The sequence below is a fragment of the Oxyura jamaicensis genome, chromosome 3 (genome assembly GCF_011077185.1).
Source record: "Oxyura jamaicensis isolate SHBP4307 breed ruddy duck chromosome 3, BPBGC_Ojam_1.0, whole genome shotgun sequence".
NCBI lineage: Eukaryota > Metazoa > Chordata > Aves > Anseriformes > Anatidae > Oxyura > Oxyura jamaicensis.
In genome coordinates this window covers 56077683-56093384 of record NC_048895.1, presented here as the reverse complement: position 1 = coordinate 56093384, position 15702 = coordinate 56077683, and the positions used below count along the sequence as shown (strand labels likewise).

The 15702-nt window shown below is 35.2% G+C and overlaps 1 protein-coding gene across 3 annotated transcripts in view; it reads left to right on the top strand.

Moving 5' to 3' along the window:
* Positions 1–15265, top strand: part of ADGRG6 (adhesion G protein-coupled receptor G6) — a 109829-nt gene extending 94564 nt beyond the window's left edge. For 2 of the 3 annotated variants that reach the window (XM_035320643.1, XM_035320644.1), the window contains 6 exons: positions 601–869; positions 2412–2526; positions 3630–3913; positions 7801–7902; positions 10221–10373; positions 14665–15265. In XM_035320643.1, the coding sequence (XP_035176534.1) occupies positions 601–869; positions 2412–2526; positions 3630–3913; positions 7801–7902; positions 10221–10373; positions 14665–14843 (1102 nt within the window). In that variant the 3' untranslated portion in view covers positions 14844–15265. Of the gene's footprint in view, positions 1–600; positions 870–2411; positions 2527–3629; positions 3914–7800; positions 7903–10220; positions 10374–12233; positions 12281–14664 lie in introns of all 3 variants that reach the window. The other variant, XM_035320645.1, reaches the window with a different exon arrangement.
* The last annotated feature ends 437 nt before the right edge of the window (positions 15266–15702 follow it).

Genomic DNA, 15702 nt, shown 5'->3' with positions numbered 1-15702 from the left:
AAGAAAGAAAGAAAGAAAGAAAGAAAGAAAGAAAGAAAGAAAGAAAGAAAGAAAGAAAGAAAGAAAGAAAGAAAGAAAGAAAGAAAAGGAAGGAAGGAAAGAAGGAAGGAAGGAAGGAAGGAAGGAAGGATGAAAGAGAGAAAGAAAGAAAGAAAATAACAACAAGCACTGGACAATATCTTCCAAAAAGTAACCAAAGATTAATATATAAATTGATCAGAGATGATCTTCTGGACAGTTATATTTTGAAAGATTTCTTTTAAGTCTCTTTGGTTCCTGTTTCAGGTACAAACTACATTGTATTATATTTAATTTGAAAGGTTAATAATAATAAATAATAAATCAGCTGCTAAAATATTGTGGCAGTAAAGTAGTTCATTAATTACCCAAACAAGTAATAGCTTTCCCCTAGTACATACAGCAGAAGGCTTCAGGAATATCACAGAGAAGGACATGTCTCTATGCCTTATTGCCACAATAGCTTATGGCTAAGAGGAGATCCCTGTACTTTTATTTATTTTGTAAACTGATACACCTAGCTGCTGTAAGGAGCTTGGGTAGTTGAAACCAATTAATAAGCATCTGCATTTCTCTCACTAGGAAGCTGCGAAGAGATTATCCCTCCAAAATTCTGATGAATTTGAGCACAGCTCTGCTCTTTCTCAACTTGATCTTCTTGCTTGATGGTTGGATTGCATCGTTTGACATAGATGGCCTCTGCATAGCTGTTGCTGTACTTTTGCACTTTTTTCTTCTGGCCACCTTTACATGGATGGGACTAGAAGCAGTTCATATGTACATTGCTCTAGTTAAAGTGTTTAACACCTATATACGGCGTTATATACTGAAGTTTTGCATCATTGGCTGGGGTGAGTTCAGTACATGAAGTTTTTACATAGTGTGTTATTTGAAATGACGGTGTATAAAAGGTCATTATCACAGATGCAAAGCAGAATCAAAATCAGCATAGTTTCTTCCCCTGCCCCTCCCTCCCCCCAAAGGTGCTGGCATAGAGCCAGTGCTCTGTGTCACTAAGACCAGAGTTCCTGTGGATTGCTCCATGCAAACACGCCAGAACTACCAATCTCTGCCTAAGGAGGAGCAGCAGACTGGATACGCTGGTCGTTCCAGAGAGGCCAACATGTTACAGCCATATAAGACATGGAGAACCATGGCACACAATGAATTGAGAAACCCTTGCAGTTACTACAAAGCCCATGGGGATCTTTGCATTGACTTTCAAAAAGCTCTCAACTGAGGTTGAAGTTCCTTACTGAAAAATACAAACCCTATGGTGGAATCAGAATTTTCTTATGTTTCAGCAGTGTTTAAACCACAGAGAGATACTGCCTGCCCTAAGCAGTGTACAATATAGGACTGAATTGGAAAATGTAATACTGAAAAACAACTGTGCAGGGCTTTTTTTTTTTTTTTTTTTTTTTCTAAATATCAGGAATCTGTGCCTTCTTCCTGAATGCACATATTGTGTTTGAAATAATACAATACAATACAAAACCATTAACCTCACGCCTAGAGCACTGACCTCAGTCCAGCTGATAATTGATGTCTTTCCATTGGCAACTAGCATCCATTTTGGCAACCTCAAAAGCAGACAAGGACTGAGTGGTAGGAAAAGCAAATTAACCTCTTCCCCTTTGAAACTGTTTTGTCATTGCAGGGATAAGGCATGTAAAATAAAGCATGTCAGGAAATGTGTTTTTGTTTGGTGTAAGCTGAACCTCTCTGTACATAGTCCTCATCCACATAGTTGTCTGTTAGTTTCCCCAAATATTCCCTTTACTATATTAATAAAAAATTTACATTTTACTTCATTTTTTGGACACATTTAAGTAAAGGATATATAATGTTTTAGAAGAAGAGAAGACATTTACAGCAGAAAGAAGCAGAGGAGAAATGAAGTTCATTTTCCCTGTTTTCCCAGCCTATTAAATTACATCAGCATCTCTGGAGAAAAATCCCTCCAAATAAATAAATAAATAAATAAATAAATAAATAAATAAATAAATAATCCCTATCCCATCCCTCCAATAGATCTCATTTTAGTAGTTTGTTAGTCTTTTTCTCACTTTATCACGAGAACCCTTGTTCAAGTGCTTTGAGAGAATTATCACATACTTATCACATACTAAAATAGTATTTCCTAACTTAAAGAACATTATGAGGCTAATTCATTAATGCTTATTATGTACTTTGAAAGCTTTAATCATAATTACAGTTTAAAAAAATGATTTATTTTCCTCTATTTATCTGTGCAGTTTTCTGACCTAGAGCTACCTCGGTATACTTTATACTAAAGCAATAGTGATGGAAACAACCATAATTCAGCTTTGCATGGTGATTTTGAAAGCTTAAGGGATTTGAAAGCTAACTACAATTATCTCATGTTACAGGTTTGCCAGCTCTAGTGATAGCAATTGTTTTATCAAGCACAAATACTAATGCAAGTCAGATTTATGGCAAAGAATTGTATGGCAAAGATGCTAGCGGGCAAGGAGGAGATGACTTGTGAGTACTTTTAATCTCTTACAATTTAGCATTTACAATCTAAAAAAAAAAACAACAAACACCAACAACACCACAGCAACAACAAAAAAAGCATTGGTCAGATTGGTTTGAAAAGTCATAGGTGGATAAAACAAGGAAAGTGGACAAAAATTATTCTAAATTATTTGAATCTGAAGGAAAAGAACATAAGAAAAATTGGAGGGATATCTACATTACCTAGTGTGAGGTGCAAACACACTTCTGACAAAAGAATAATTATAAATTTTGTTTCACAAAAATAAAAATACCTGTTTTGGTTTATTTAAAACGAAAGCTGCATATTCTAGGTGTGAGCAAGAAAGAAGTAAAATAAAAATAGTCTCCTTTGTAAAGAAAGTAGCCCTTTGTCAATGTAGGGCATTAGCTTTCTACAGTTTTTTTTCAATGTCCAAAAAAAACCTCCAAATACCAATGTTTTTATATTACTGTTACCACATTTTCTGTTCCTTGACTGGCAAAGCTTTGTCATGATAAATAAAATATCATTCTGGGTTTTTATTAAGGTATAATGCTAATCATTGTAGCCATTTGATGCTAGAGGTATAAGCTAGATCTCTCAAATGAATGACTATCAAATGGCTACCTCAAAGGACTACCCATACTGCTTCTTCTTTAGAGCCATGAGTTCTCCTTCAGCTGAAGTGGCAGAAACTTCAGATTTGGCACTGAATATCCAAGCTTGCATATTCTGTTATTAAAGCATCCTATGCTTCACACTGATAAAGGTGGTGAAGCTAGTTGTACTGAGTTGCATGATGAGATTGCAATTCCCACTGCTTGTATCTATGATCAGATTTTCTTTTTAATTAGTTTTACATAAAATGACATGCAACACTCAGATTTCTGACAAGATGCTAGTATGTGCTATAGTGTCTTAAGATGCCAATGAACGTCATCCTATTTAAAAACAGAAAATGGACAAAGGCTTCACTTGAAATTTTAACTCTGCAGCAATGGAATCAGACTCAGGCTGCTTTTCCTTGCAGTCACATAAATAATTGGAGGATATTTTGCATTACCTAAAAATGGTCATTGCTTTTTTTTTTTTTTTTTTTTTTTCTCAGCTGCTGGATCAAGAATGAAGTTGTCTTTTATGTGACTTGTGCTGGATACTTTGGAATCATGTTTCTCTTGAATGTTGCCATGTTTGTGGTGGTGATGGTGCAGATCTGTGGGAGGAATGGGAAAAGAACTAATAGGACTCTAAAGGAAGAGATCCTGAGGAACCTCCGTAGTGTGGTCAGCCTGACCTTCCTCTTGGGCATGACATGGGGCTTTGCCTTTTTTGCTTGGGGTCCCTTAACTTTGCCCTTCCTGTACCTCTTCTCCATTTTCAACTCATTGCAAGGTAAGCTGAATTTCTTTTCCGTGAACAAACAATATTTGAGCTATTACTCCTCTGGGAGATCTTAGGTCTGACTACAGAACTGTGATCCAAGTTCTCTGGATCTTTCCCTGATACTAAAATATCATTAGTTTTGCATTCTGTGGAATAATTTTACCTACTACACATGGGTTGAAGGTCTTTGTTAAATTAATTAACATTTCAAGGCCTTTTTAATAAAATACACTGTATTATAAATAGTACTGTTCCTAGCTAACAGTCTGCAGTGATCTCTGCTGATAGATGCTGTGTGACCTTCAACATTTCCTTTCACTGATTATAACAAATATAGGAAGCCTCTTTCTTTAATTTATTCCTGTAGGGAATTTTTAGAGCTCATAACTATTTTATTAAGACATGGAATGCTCATAAAAGAAAATCCAGTCCTGTTTCCAGGTGGAAAGAGAGCTCAGAGATAAGTGATATTCTTTGATTCTTTAATGAAAATACAGTAGCTATTGTAGATAGCTTCTTTTTGTTTTCTTTTCTGAAATTTTGAATATTTTACTTTTTCTACATAGTTCATCCTTCTGAAAAAATGCTATAAATTGTAATCTAGTGGTTATAAATTACAGGATTATTTAAAAGAATTTTGGCTCTGAGCTGATTTGCATATATACCAAATGACATAAGAATCTTCACCCCTGTGTGTACCACCAATAAAGAACAACTAAAATTAAGAAAAAAACAAGAAGGTCATTGGATGAGTGTGTATTATACCACATACACACTGAGTTTAAATAATAATAATAATGCCCAGAAACAAACAAAAAACAATATACAAAACCTAAACACAAGGATGTCATTGGAGGATTGTGTGTTTTGCCACACAAATATTGAGATTAAAAAATAAATAAATTCCTAAGGTCAGCAAAATATCTGCCCTTAATGGAAAAATTACTTAATATAACACTGTGTGTATTTTATCTGTTACAGTTGAGACATATTTACTGAGCTAAAAGATTTATCGAGCTTTTGTGGAAAGAGAATAATGTTGTGGTTTTTGGTTTGGTTCAGTTTCAACCTGAAATGCTAGTCAAAATGGCAAAATAATGTTTGTATGTGGTGTTCTTACTAAAGGCTTTTTTTTTTTCCAATAGGCAGACTCTGATACTCCCCTAGGAGCAAAATGAAGTATTTGCTGTAAAGTGTCCGTGTTAGAAATTTAGAAGGGTCTAGAGAGATTAAATTATGGGAAGAACATGAAAAAAGATTCCCATTCTGAAAAGCATGCCAAGGGTCAAATTCAACAAGTTTTCTTTAACCAGAATTTCCAGCACAATCAATTAAGCTTGTATGTGCAGAGTGCACACAAAGTTGACCACCACTGCTTAAGTCTCTGTGGGGTAATAGCACTGTTCAATGGAAAATGAGTATTTGGAAGGCAGTTAGGTCAGAAGATGAAACCAAAAACTCTGAGGAGTAAATGCAGGAAGAAGACGAGTGGTGATCTTCTCATGGGTTGTGTTAGCAAAGATGGTGTAGTATATGTTCAGGCAGGTCATATCAAGCACAAGAAGATAATTCTGGAACAGTGCATATTGCTGTGTCAGAAAGAGCTGGGCAAAGCTAAAGGAACAAAAGAAGGACATTTTATATCACCTATATCTGGTGTAGCACACATGGACCTGGCAGTAATGGGATGAAATAGTGCAAAGGAAAAAGAAGAGTTTGCTTCAGGAAGCATTTTCTATCAGCAGAAAGGCATTAGCACAGGTATTAGCATGAGTTTAGTCACTGACCCCTCCATAAACTTGTCTGTTCTCTCTCTTGAGTTTGTGAAAGCTGCACTGGTGTTTTAAGCTACACCAGCAGCCTCTGTAAACCTATTTTTCTACACACTGGCAATGAAAAAAGTAAATTGCAGCAACTACTGGTATTACTATACTTTGCTATTGCATCTACAAAGGAAATGATTTTTTCTCTCTTTGACACTCAGAGTAAAAAATCTGGGAACATTTATTTTTTGGCTGTTCATTTCATATATATGCCTGGGCAAGCCAAATACTTTCAAGTCAGAGCCAAGCTAGAGCTAAGCCTAGGGTCTGATTTGGCTATGGGAAACAAAACCAAAGTTGTGTTACTAAAGCACATTGTGAACTTAATGAATAATGAAATACAGAGAAAAAAAAAAATCAGAAACCAAGCCCAGACAGGGCAAAGACAAAGTATTTAACGCTATGTGTTCATTTTGTAATACATTAGACATAGACATTTTCTTTTTTAATCATTCAAAATGTTCCAAACATTCACCTCAATTTAATTAAGTATCAATTTAGTAAGTTTGTAGCAGCACAGAAGTCCTAGGAGGTACTTACAGCACAAACAATTGCATACCTCTCAGCAAGTAAAAGCTGCTAGTGATTACACTGGAATTACTCTGTGTTAAAAGTGAAGCACAAACCGAACTATTTTACTAAATGCAAACACAGTAACCAGAATTGAACAGAGCTTGCATATGGTATGCATTAAGGTATGTGCTTCTCTTTCTCTTTTTTTTTTTTCCCATCAGCTCTTGGGGAAAAAAAAAAAAAAAAAAAAAGTTTCATTACACAACCTTTAGACAACCTTCTAAAGTTAATGAAGTTAGCTGTTTTGTTTTTCTGACCTTGGTGGTCTTAGCCTGGACTGAGTGCCATAAGCAAATATAAGCCCCATTCAGTGACCAGCATTCATGTAAAATTATAGCTCAGCACTTTGGAGAAGAGAGGATAATTTTATGCTAGATCAGTTTTTCCAAGCTATACCCTGCCATTGCATTCTACCAGTTGAAACATAGTAGGCATTAGCATATGGAGCTATTCATGATCATCTTGAACAGTCTTAGAGGACGTCACTTAACCATATTTGCCCACATTATGTAATATTTATTCACATTTAAGATATAATCATGAGGAATTTAGTGGTAACATTTGCCATCAGGTGTTCAGCCTCAGGTTGGCTGTCTCCCAAGGAATAAGAGTAGAACAAGAATAGGCCAGGCCTGGGAAGGAAGGAAGATTCCACAGCTGATGCCTGCCTGGGAAGTGCCAAGAGCACATGAAATGTCCAACTCCTATATTTACCTCCAAAGTATCTCTGTAGGATGATGAAATTGTACCATACACCCCACCAAAGCCTTGTTATCACTTATTAGATGCCCATCTTCTGTACAGAAAATAGAGATTATACAATTGCATTAAAAAAGTGAAATCTACAAAAACATTCTTAAATGCTTTTATTATAATTACATGCACAAACCAGGCAATTTTATTTGAAGAAAAGAAGTATCTGGACACCTAATTAGTATTTAAGGGCATATTTTCACTATTTTCATAATAATTTTAAGTACATGCACGTGATGAAGTGGTGGTTGTTTTTTTGTTTGGCACCCTTTAGTGTCAATTTCAAATCTTCAGGTTTTAAAAGAACACAGCCCATAATTCTGTGGGTATAGAACAGGAGATAAAATATCTTCTGGGTAACAAAATATTGTCTGTGCTTACCCTGCAGTCTGGCTGCAATGTCCTACTGGGTGCAAAATTTCCGTTTGGTTCAAAACCAAAACCTTTTAATGATTTCCATCTAAGCTAAAAAAGTAGAATAACCACACTGAGCTGGATGCGAAGCAGCAAATGTCAATAAAAGGGCTCTCTTCTCTCTCTCTTCTGACAGAGAATATATCCCAGACATATGTATAGCAGCTATAGGATAGGAAAGCTATAATTAATTTTCCTATCTATTAAATGAGGCATATGGATAGATGACAATAAGAACACTTAGACATTATTTTTCTTTGCTTGTACTTTGACCAGACTTTAGTCAATCTGTTTATATATTTAAAATATATGTTTTATTTGGTTTTGTCATAGGTTTATTTATATTTGTATTCCATTGTGCCATGAAAGAAAATGTGCAGAAACAATGGAGGAGACATCTCTGTTGTGGCAGATTTCGACTGGCAGACAATTCAGGTAAAAACAAGTCATAGCTCCCCTCCTTATTTGCTGCAGTAGGCTGCAAAGTCCAGGTGATCAGCCTGCTACACTATTTTTAATATAATATAATGTAAGCCAGAGACGTGGAAAAATTGATTAATCATAGGCTATCACTTCACTTTAGCAATAGCAATTGCCAAGGGACTTTTCAGATATCACTTCATAAAAAGTCTCAGATCTTCTCTCAATTTTCCACTGAAGGCAGCTGGTAAATTTTGTAGTGCTATACACATGGTTTTGGAAGGCCATTTGAAGCCTTAAAAAAAAAAAAAAAAAAGTCCAGATATTCAAATTCTGTCATTCAAAAGCCAATCTTATACCTTTTCCCACGCTGACCGAATTATGTTGACTAAATTCTTCACTATTAGGTTGATGTAGGATCAATTCTTAAAAAGCAGATAGAAATACCCTGAGGTCTTTTGCCTTAGTCTTCCTTTAACAGAAGCCTGATTAGGTTCCAGAAGTGATGTTAAACTTTATCTGTATTGGCGTGGAGTACTTCTACAGTTGGTTTGGACACCTCAGAGTGGGTCACTGTATATAGTTTCCTGTACCTTTGGCCATCTCAGATGGCATTAGACTCCTGTGTTTAGGCAACTTGATCATGCTTTGCTATATATATAATGGTTCTGGATCATGTAATTCTTGTTTGTATGATTCCTGCACAATGACTGGGGTTCATCTCCACAGGTGATGTAAAGTGGCATAAGCTCATTGCTTACTGAAGTAAAACAGCCTATCCTGGATTATAGCTGTGCTCCAAATGCTTTTGTGACCTTTCTATCTTGGCATCCAAGGATTGCTTCAAGGTTTTAAGCAACTGCTTTGCAATCAAGAGCTTTGCTTTGTCTTGTTCTGTTTTGTTTAGGGGATTCATTCTCATTGTAAGCTATGAAATATTTATGCTTTCACTTTACAGTAAGAAAATCTGACTCATGATTTCAAAGAGTTAATACAAATTAGGAAAAACATATTCATTCTGAACGGGCATCCAAATTATTTCATACGTTCAGTTTCCATGTGGTTCATGCTCTAAATCCTGAACTGGAAAACACAGATTAATCAAATTATTTCCAGATTTTTATGCTGCTGTTGGCAGCCTGTTGGGATGATAGAAATAAAAAACTTGAAGGATTCAAATATGTCAGTGATGTATTTAATGTGGTGTCATTACAGCAAGTGTTAACCAACCTCTCATCACTGGTTGGTTTTATTATTTGTGAACCTGACACAGTCTGCAGGCAGAACAGTGAAGCATAAGCCAAATATAATCTTGCATATTTATCTGACTAGAGTGAACTTTAGGACATGTTGTGATCAAGCAAAGCAAGAAACAAAACAAAGCTTTGCAATGCTGTCACATCTAGATCAGAGAAATAGTAATATATAGCAATGATTTAGGGAAAAATCTTTGTCTTGATTTAAGACAAGGCTAAAGCAACATGTCTTTGGTTGGGATGTCTCATCCATTTTGTGATTTTCACTGTAGTACAGTGAATTAGAATGGTAACAGCAGTAAGACTACTGTGTGAAACTACCTGTGCCTAGCCTCAAGTATATGATACAATAGTTAAATAGATTTATTCTGCAGGATACTGGTATTGGTAAACATGTGATGAGATTTTCAATGTCAGTTTTCCTCAGTAAGTTTATTGGCCTTAATTATTTAATTTAGTTTTAGAAGTTATTCCAATATAAGAGCTTATTGTGTTAATGGTTCTGACAAAAATATTCAAATATGAACTACTGAATAACCATTATCATTCATTGTTATTAATGCAACAATAAGTGTAACAATATGCTAAACAGCAAGTGAAAATCCACCTCTGTGTTTTATCTACATCAGTAGATCAAGCCCTCAAATGAAAAGATCTCTGTAAATGCTTCTGTTCCTACCTTTCCTATTGGAAATCCCTTTGGATTTCTCTGTTCAGGTGATGAACCTTTGGCATTCTTATGCTGCTACATATCTTCACTGCTCTCATGCTTCCTGGAAATCTGAGTCTTACAGTTCTGCCATCCAACAAAATGATTGTTGGAGTGTTAAAAACAGAGCTGCCAATTTTAACTACTGGTCATAAATAGTAACTGGTGTAAGCAGCCAAGTTAATCAAGTTAATATTTAGTTTATTTTTTAAGAACCAAAGAGGCCGACAGAAAAAGGATAGGCCATTTGTGGTAAGCAGCATCAAGCAATGCATCTGATACTTGAGATGTTCATAAGTGAATAAATTAGGTATTTAGTACAATTGCCAATAGTAATATTTTATGTACATTTTTTCAATCATTTTTAGATTGGAGCAAGACAGCAACCAATATTATAAAGAAGAGTTCTGATAATCTTGGGAAATCCCTATCCTCTAGTTCCATTGGCTCCAATTCAACCTACTTAACATCCAAATCAAAATCTACAACAAACACATATTGCAAACGAAGCAGCCATACAGGTGAGTTCTTGTACTGTAACCAGTACATCAGTGAATATGTACTTTTGTGTTAAGGTACCCTACAGACTTCTACCCAAAGGTTAATGTGGAAATATATATATATATGTAGTTACAGGGTTTTTAATATATATGTCACTGTTTAATAATCTTAACCTAATATCCAATCTATAGTTCTGATCTGGGTATGTTCCCATACAAAACAACTAGGTGTTATGAAAGTTTTTCAATGGCACTTTCACCTTTTCAGATATAAAAAGGTAAGTTTTGTTTTCCCATTGTAAACATAAAGTGACCAAAGCACAGAGGGATGACATTTTTTGCCCAAGGTAATGTGCAAGCTAGCAGCAGAGTTGGAAATAGGGATCAGGTCTTCCAAATCCAAGTCCTCACAGTTGATTCACTTGGCAAAACTGCTTCCATTTCACTCTAACACATTTATGGGTAGAGAGACAAACAGGAATTACTTGGAAATTGATACCGTGGTCCCAGAGTGCGTACTGTTTTTTTCTTTCTACAAACAGTATGCTGTATTTACTGTGTATCTATTTAGATGTTAGTCGTGTATGTGATAAAAGACATCATCAGTATTCCACTCATGCTGTAAAAATGTGCTTATTTTAAGAACAGTTTAAAAAATTTCAAATGGAACAAGTTGCAAACCTGTTTGCTTATATATCAGTTAATATTTCAGAAAGCCACTTAAATAGCTTATGAGGTATTGTTCAGATTTGTTACTGGGTTTTTGTTAACTCATGTTTTCATATTGTATAAACTTTCATAACATTATCACAGAATCTTCTTCTAAAATACAGCAGGAATAAAATCTATATACATATTTAACCCAAAGAGATGTATTTGCTTGTTGTAAAATACTTGTTGGAAGCTCTATTTTGAATATTAATTTTATGAATTTACTGGAAGTCCCCAGGGTCTCATTTCTCCTGTTGCAGTCCCGTTTCTTGTTGTGTAGCATACTTTCCAGGAAATACCTTCCTATTTTATTGATGATCATTTCCTGTTCCAGTTAAGCACACAGTATTTTTTCTCTGGAATTCCCTACTATTAATTTAGTAGCAGCAGGTCACATTCCTTACCTTGACCACTCCTGTAGATCTGTCTGGCATGACTGTGGAGGTGAGCATCATGCCCTTGCCAATGTAGAGTATTCACAGTTCTGCCAACAGAGTTCTCTTCAATTGGTATTCATGGCAGATCAATCTGGCCTTTGGCATTGTGGCTGAAGTTAAAAATATGCTTAAATGTTTTTATTGGACTCAGATGTTTTAATCAGTCTGATGACTGAAGCAACTTCATGCTGGAGTTTTTGCAAAGCAGTTTTGAATAAAAACAAGGAAGCATTTACAGATAAGAAGAATTAAGTTAAAAAAAGCTTACAGTTAGGAACATGTTCATTTACTTTCTTCAAAAGTGGTGAGCTTAATCTCATGCACAAATTATTTCCTAAAGGGGATTATAGTTGGTAATGTAATCGTGGCTTGTAATATGATCATTCAGTGGACATTAAGGGAATACCAGCTTTCTCAATATTTGTTTAATTTTATTACATTTTGCTCTGAAGTCTGAAAATAAGCATTTTATTGTGATACTTCAAAGGAAGTTTTACTATAGTTAGGGTTTTAAATACTGACATACCTTCTCACAGTGTTGCAGTAATAGAAAAAAAAAAAAAAAAAAAAGGTACATGGTTCTCATTTTTAATACAGCTAAACCTCTGAGTTTGATGTCTTAGCTAATTTACAGGTAAATAGTGTAATAGCTACATGTCTTGGCAGCTCTTGTTAATATGGTTATAATGTGCTCCCTGGAATTGACACAGGCATTCATGTATTTGTGGTATAGATAATGTCTTCTAAGGCCCTTTCCTCATCAGTGGTGGAGCATTACAGGTAAAGTGAGAATTGCTTTTGTCAAATGCATGGTTTGAACAGGGTGGAGGGATACAATTTGCATGATGTCCTAATTGGCACAAAGGACTTTGCTAATCAGAAACGCTGCTTGTTTCTCACTATTGCATCTTGCGTCATTGATGCTGAATCAAAGGGTAAGCGTGCTTCAAACTCTGGGTGTCTGCACTCTGCATGGGGCATGAAGCATTTCTAAAATGCCATTTTAGAAAACAGACCATGTCCTAACATTAATGCCTGTGTACTGTAGTCAGGGAAAGGTGGCTAAGCACTAAAGAACCATATGTAAATCATATGTTAAAAAGCAAAAACAATACAGTATAGTCCTAGAAAAAAATTGAATATTAAAAAAAACAACAACAACAAAAAAAAACTATTGTAGGAATTATAAGATATAATATTTCCGGTCTATGGCTATTATAGAATTTAGAATGATTAGAAGCCATTGTTTTTTTCATACCCAGTCACCCAAAATGCATGCAAATGACAAGCTATGGGTGTCTGAAAGCTGTGCTGCAAACAGATATTTGAATGTCGAAAGCACTTGTTAGGACACTTGTGGTGGACAAAAGAAACCACTTAACATCTTGTGGCACTGCTGTCTATGATACTTATGCAAACTTGTTGTAGATAGTACTTAAATACCATCTATAATACTTCCATGGATTAGAAGTTTTCATTAGTTCTGCACAAAATTTAGTGACACAACTCCTGTGTACTTCGGTGAGACAGGACTTTAACCCTGTAGTTTGATTTGAAGCCCATTCAGATTTAAAAAACAAACAAACAAACAAAAACCCACTGGTTTCAAAGGATTTACATAATTCCCATACAAGCAAATTTCACGAGGATGTAGCAAGTGTTTAACAATGTAGTGATGTCTTGTGGGGGGGAAAAAAGTGCTTATTTGCAAGGAATTTTACAAGCTTTCCCTAAAGACTAAGAAATAACTTTTCATCTTTTTAATAAGATATTCAATATGTAGAAAAACTTCAATATGTCATACCATTGGCTAGGAAATGCATGCATTTGAAAGGCACACAGAACCCAGAATTTTGCTATGGGACATGGAGGTATTTGCTGCAATTCATGGACATTCTTGCGTGCTTTGAAAAAATCATTCTGATATGCCTGAACATGCCTGATTCTTTTTTTCACAAGTGAAAATGTTTTGATTTCTTTCTCTGCAATCCATTTCTCCTTCCTGCAATGTATTTTATTGTAAGTCTCTTTTATGGCTTTATATCACGACTTCTGCAAGGGTGGGTTACTTTTCTGTTTATTATTTATTAATAATTTATTTCTACAAGAAACAAGTTTTGTATGAAATCATATTTTAAATCATATACTATTTTTAAACAATCCTTTAGAAAGGAATTTTTTAGGGTGATTTTACTAAGCTCTAGTAAACAGCCATCAAAAATGACACTTGTAGGAAACATTGCTGCACAGGATCCTCCATCTTACTATCAGCTTGTGATGGTCCAAGCCTTGGCTGGCTCAAGAGTTAACTCCAGCTGTACTCACTACAGTGGAAGAGATAAGAAAGCTCATTAAGACAATGTTCTTGACAAAATGAGAAACAAACTCTCTGTTTCTCATTGTTCACTACATGAGCTCTACCTACTGACCGTTCTCTGAACAGCAATTCTGTTAGCCTCTGAAGCAGACTTTCCCAGATGTACTGGGAATTGCCTTACAGCTTTCTCTCTTAAATCTAGCCTTGGCATACAGCACATGAATTATGAAAGGATTTTTTTTTTTTTCTGCATCTTTTTATCCAACAAACAGAGTTGTTCAGTCTGTACTCTCCTCTTTTATGGTAAAGACAAAATTATGCTATGCAAGTGCAAAGTTTAGACCAATTTGGGTTCTGGTTATCTGATTTAAGATGCAGGTCATATGTTATATTCCATGATTATTCCTGTGCTTATAACTTCTGAAATGATTAAATCCATTCACTGTCATTTTCCACTACTTTATTTTATGATGCTATTTACTAGATGTTATGGAGGTCACCTCCTTAACAGTGTTTTGTCAGATTCAAAGCATCAATACTAAATTAATATATTAAAGAACGGTAGAAGTCAGCAGCACTTTAGGCAAAACAACATTGGGATAATTTTGAGAGAAATCTGAGAGGCCTGCCTACAAAACCAGGTATTGGAAAATAATTTAGAAGAAGCAATGCCAAAAACAAACAAACAAACAAACAAACAAAAGTTGCTTGCTGACTTTTAGGGCAGTAATTTCATTCAGCAGTAGTGGCAATTGAAGGCATACCTATGTGGGAGTGACACACCTCTTAAACTATGAGTTTGCTTAAGAAGACCTAACTTCATCTTGTTGCTTTTTCCTCTTCCTAGAGAATATTTTTATTGACAAACCATCTTCAAAATTTGCCCAAGAGGATGGAGAACAGACGTCCATCATCCCTGTCCATCAAGTTATTGACAAGGTCAAGGGATACTGCAATCCTCACTCTGACAACTTCTATAAAAACATCATCATGTCTGACACATTTAGTCACAGCACAAAGTTTTAGCTGGACTTCTGAATTTTTTGAATCAAATGAAGCCAAAAACCTGTCTGGAATTGAGAATACTGGATGTTTTACAATGTGACCTGCCTAGTATTTTTTCTCAGTTTATAATGTTATCCCATTAACAGCTTCCTTTTGTGGAACAATTTTGCTACCTTTTTCCTGTTGTAGAAAAAGACAATTTTCCACCAATACATAAAGCTGTTTTAAAATATATGCCAGCCAACATGGACAGCTAATTGTAATCCTGTGTAAGTATTTTTTTAAGACAGAAGACGAGCCACAAGCATAACTCTAAATTATATAGTCTGAACAGAACAAGTCTTGACTCCTGAAGAAAATAGCAAATGTCATGCAGTACAGACAAGGTCTTACCAGTCTACTGGTGTTCTATTTCTTTTGAAGAATATGGATTTTCCTTATGATACCTGTTAGATTCTTGCTTCTTGACTGTCCAATGCTGCCTGTTTTTTTTTTTTTTTTTTTTTTTTTTTTTTTTTTTGGTGGGGGGTGTGTGTGTAAATGAATAAAGCCCTAACACCAGTGTTAAATGTTTTTTTAAAACCATTTTTGACTAAATAGACCTAATCATGCAAATCTTGCTTACCAAAACTGTATGTGCTGCAAATTTAGGCTATTTAGTAACAAAGTATGTAGAAACATTTTTATTACCTAGACTAAAAAGGACCCGCAATTTGCTAGTAACTCTTTTGCAAATTTTAATCCTGTTGATATGTATGGAAACATACAGTGTTGGGTATCATTTGCATTGGTGCAGAACAAGTGCATAGGTAAATCCAAAGTTTACACAAAGTTATGTTTCAAAGTTTATTGAACAGTATGTATGAAAAGAGGCATCTCC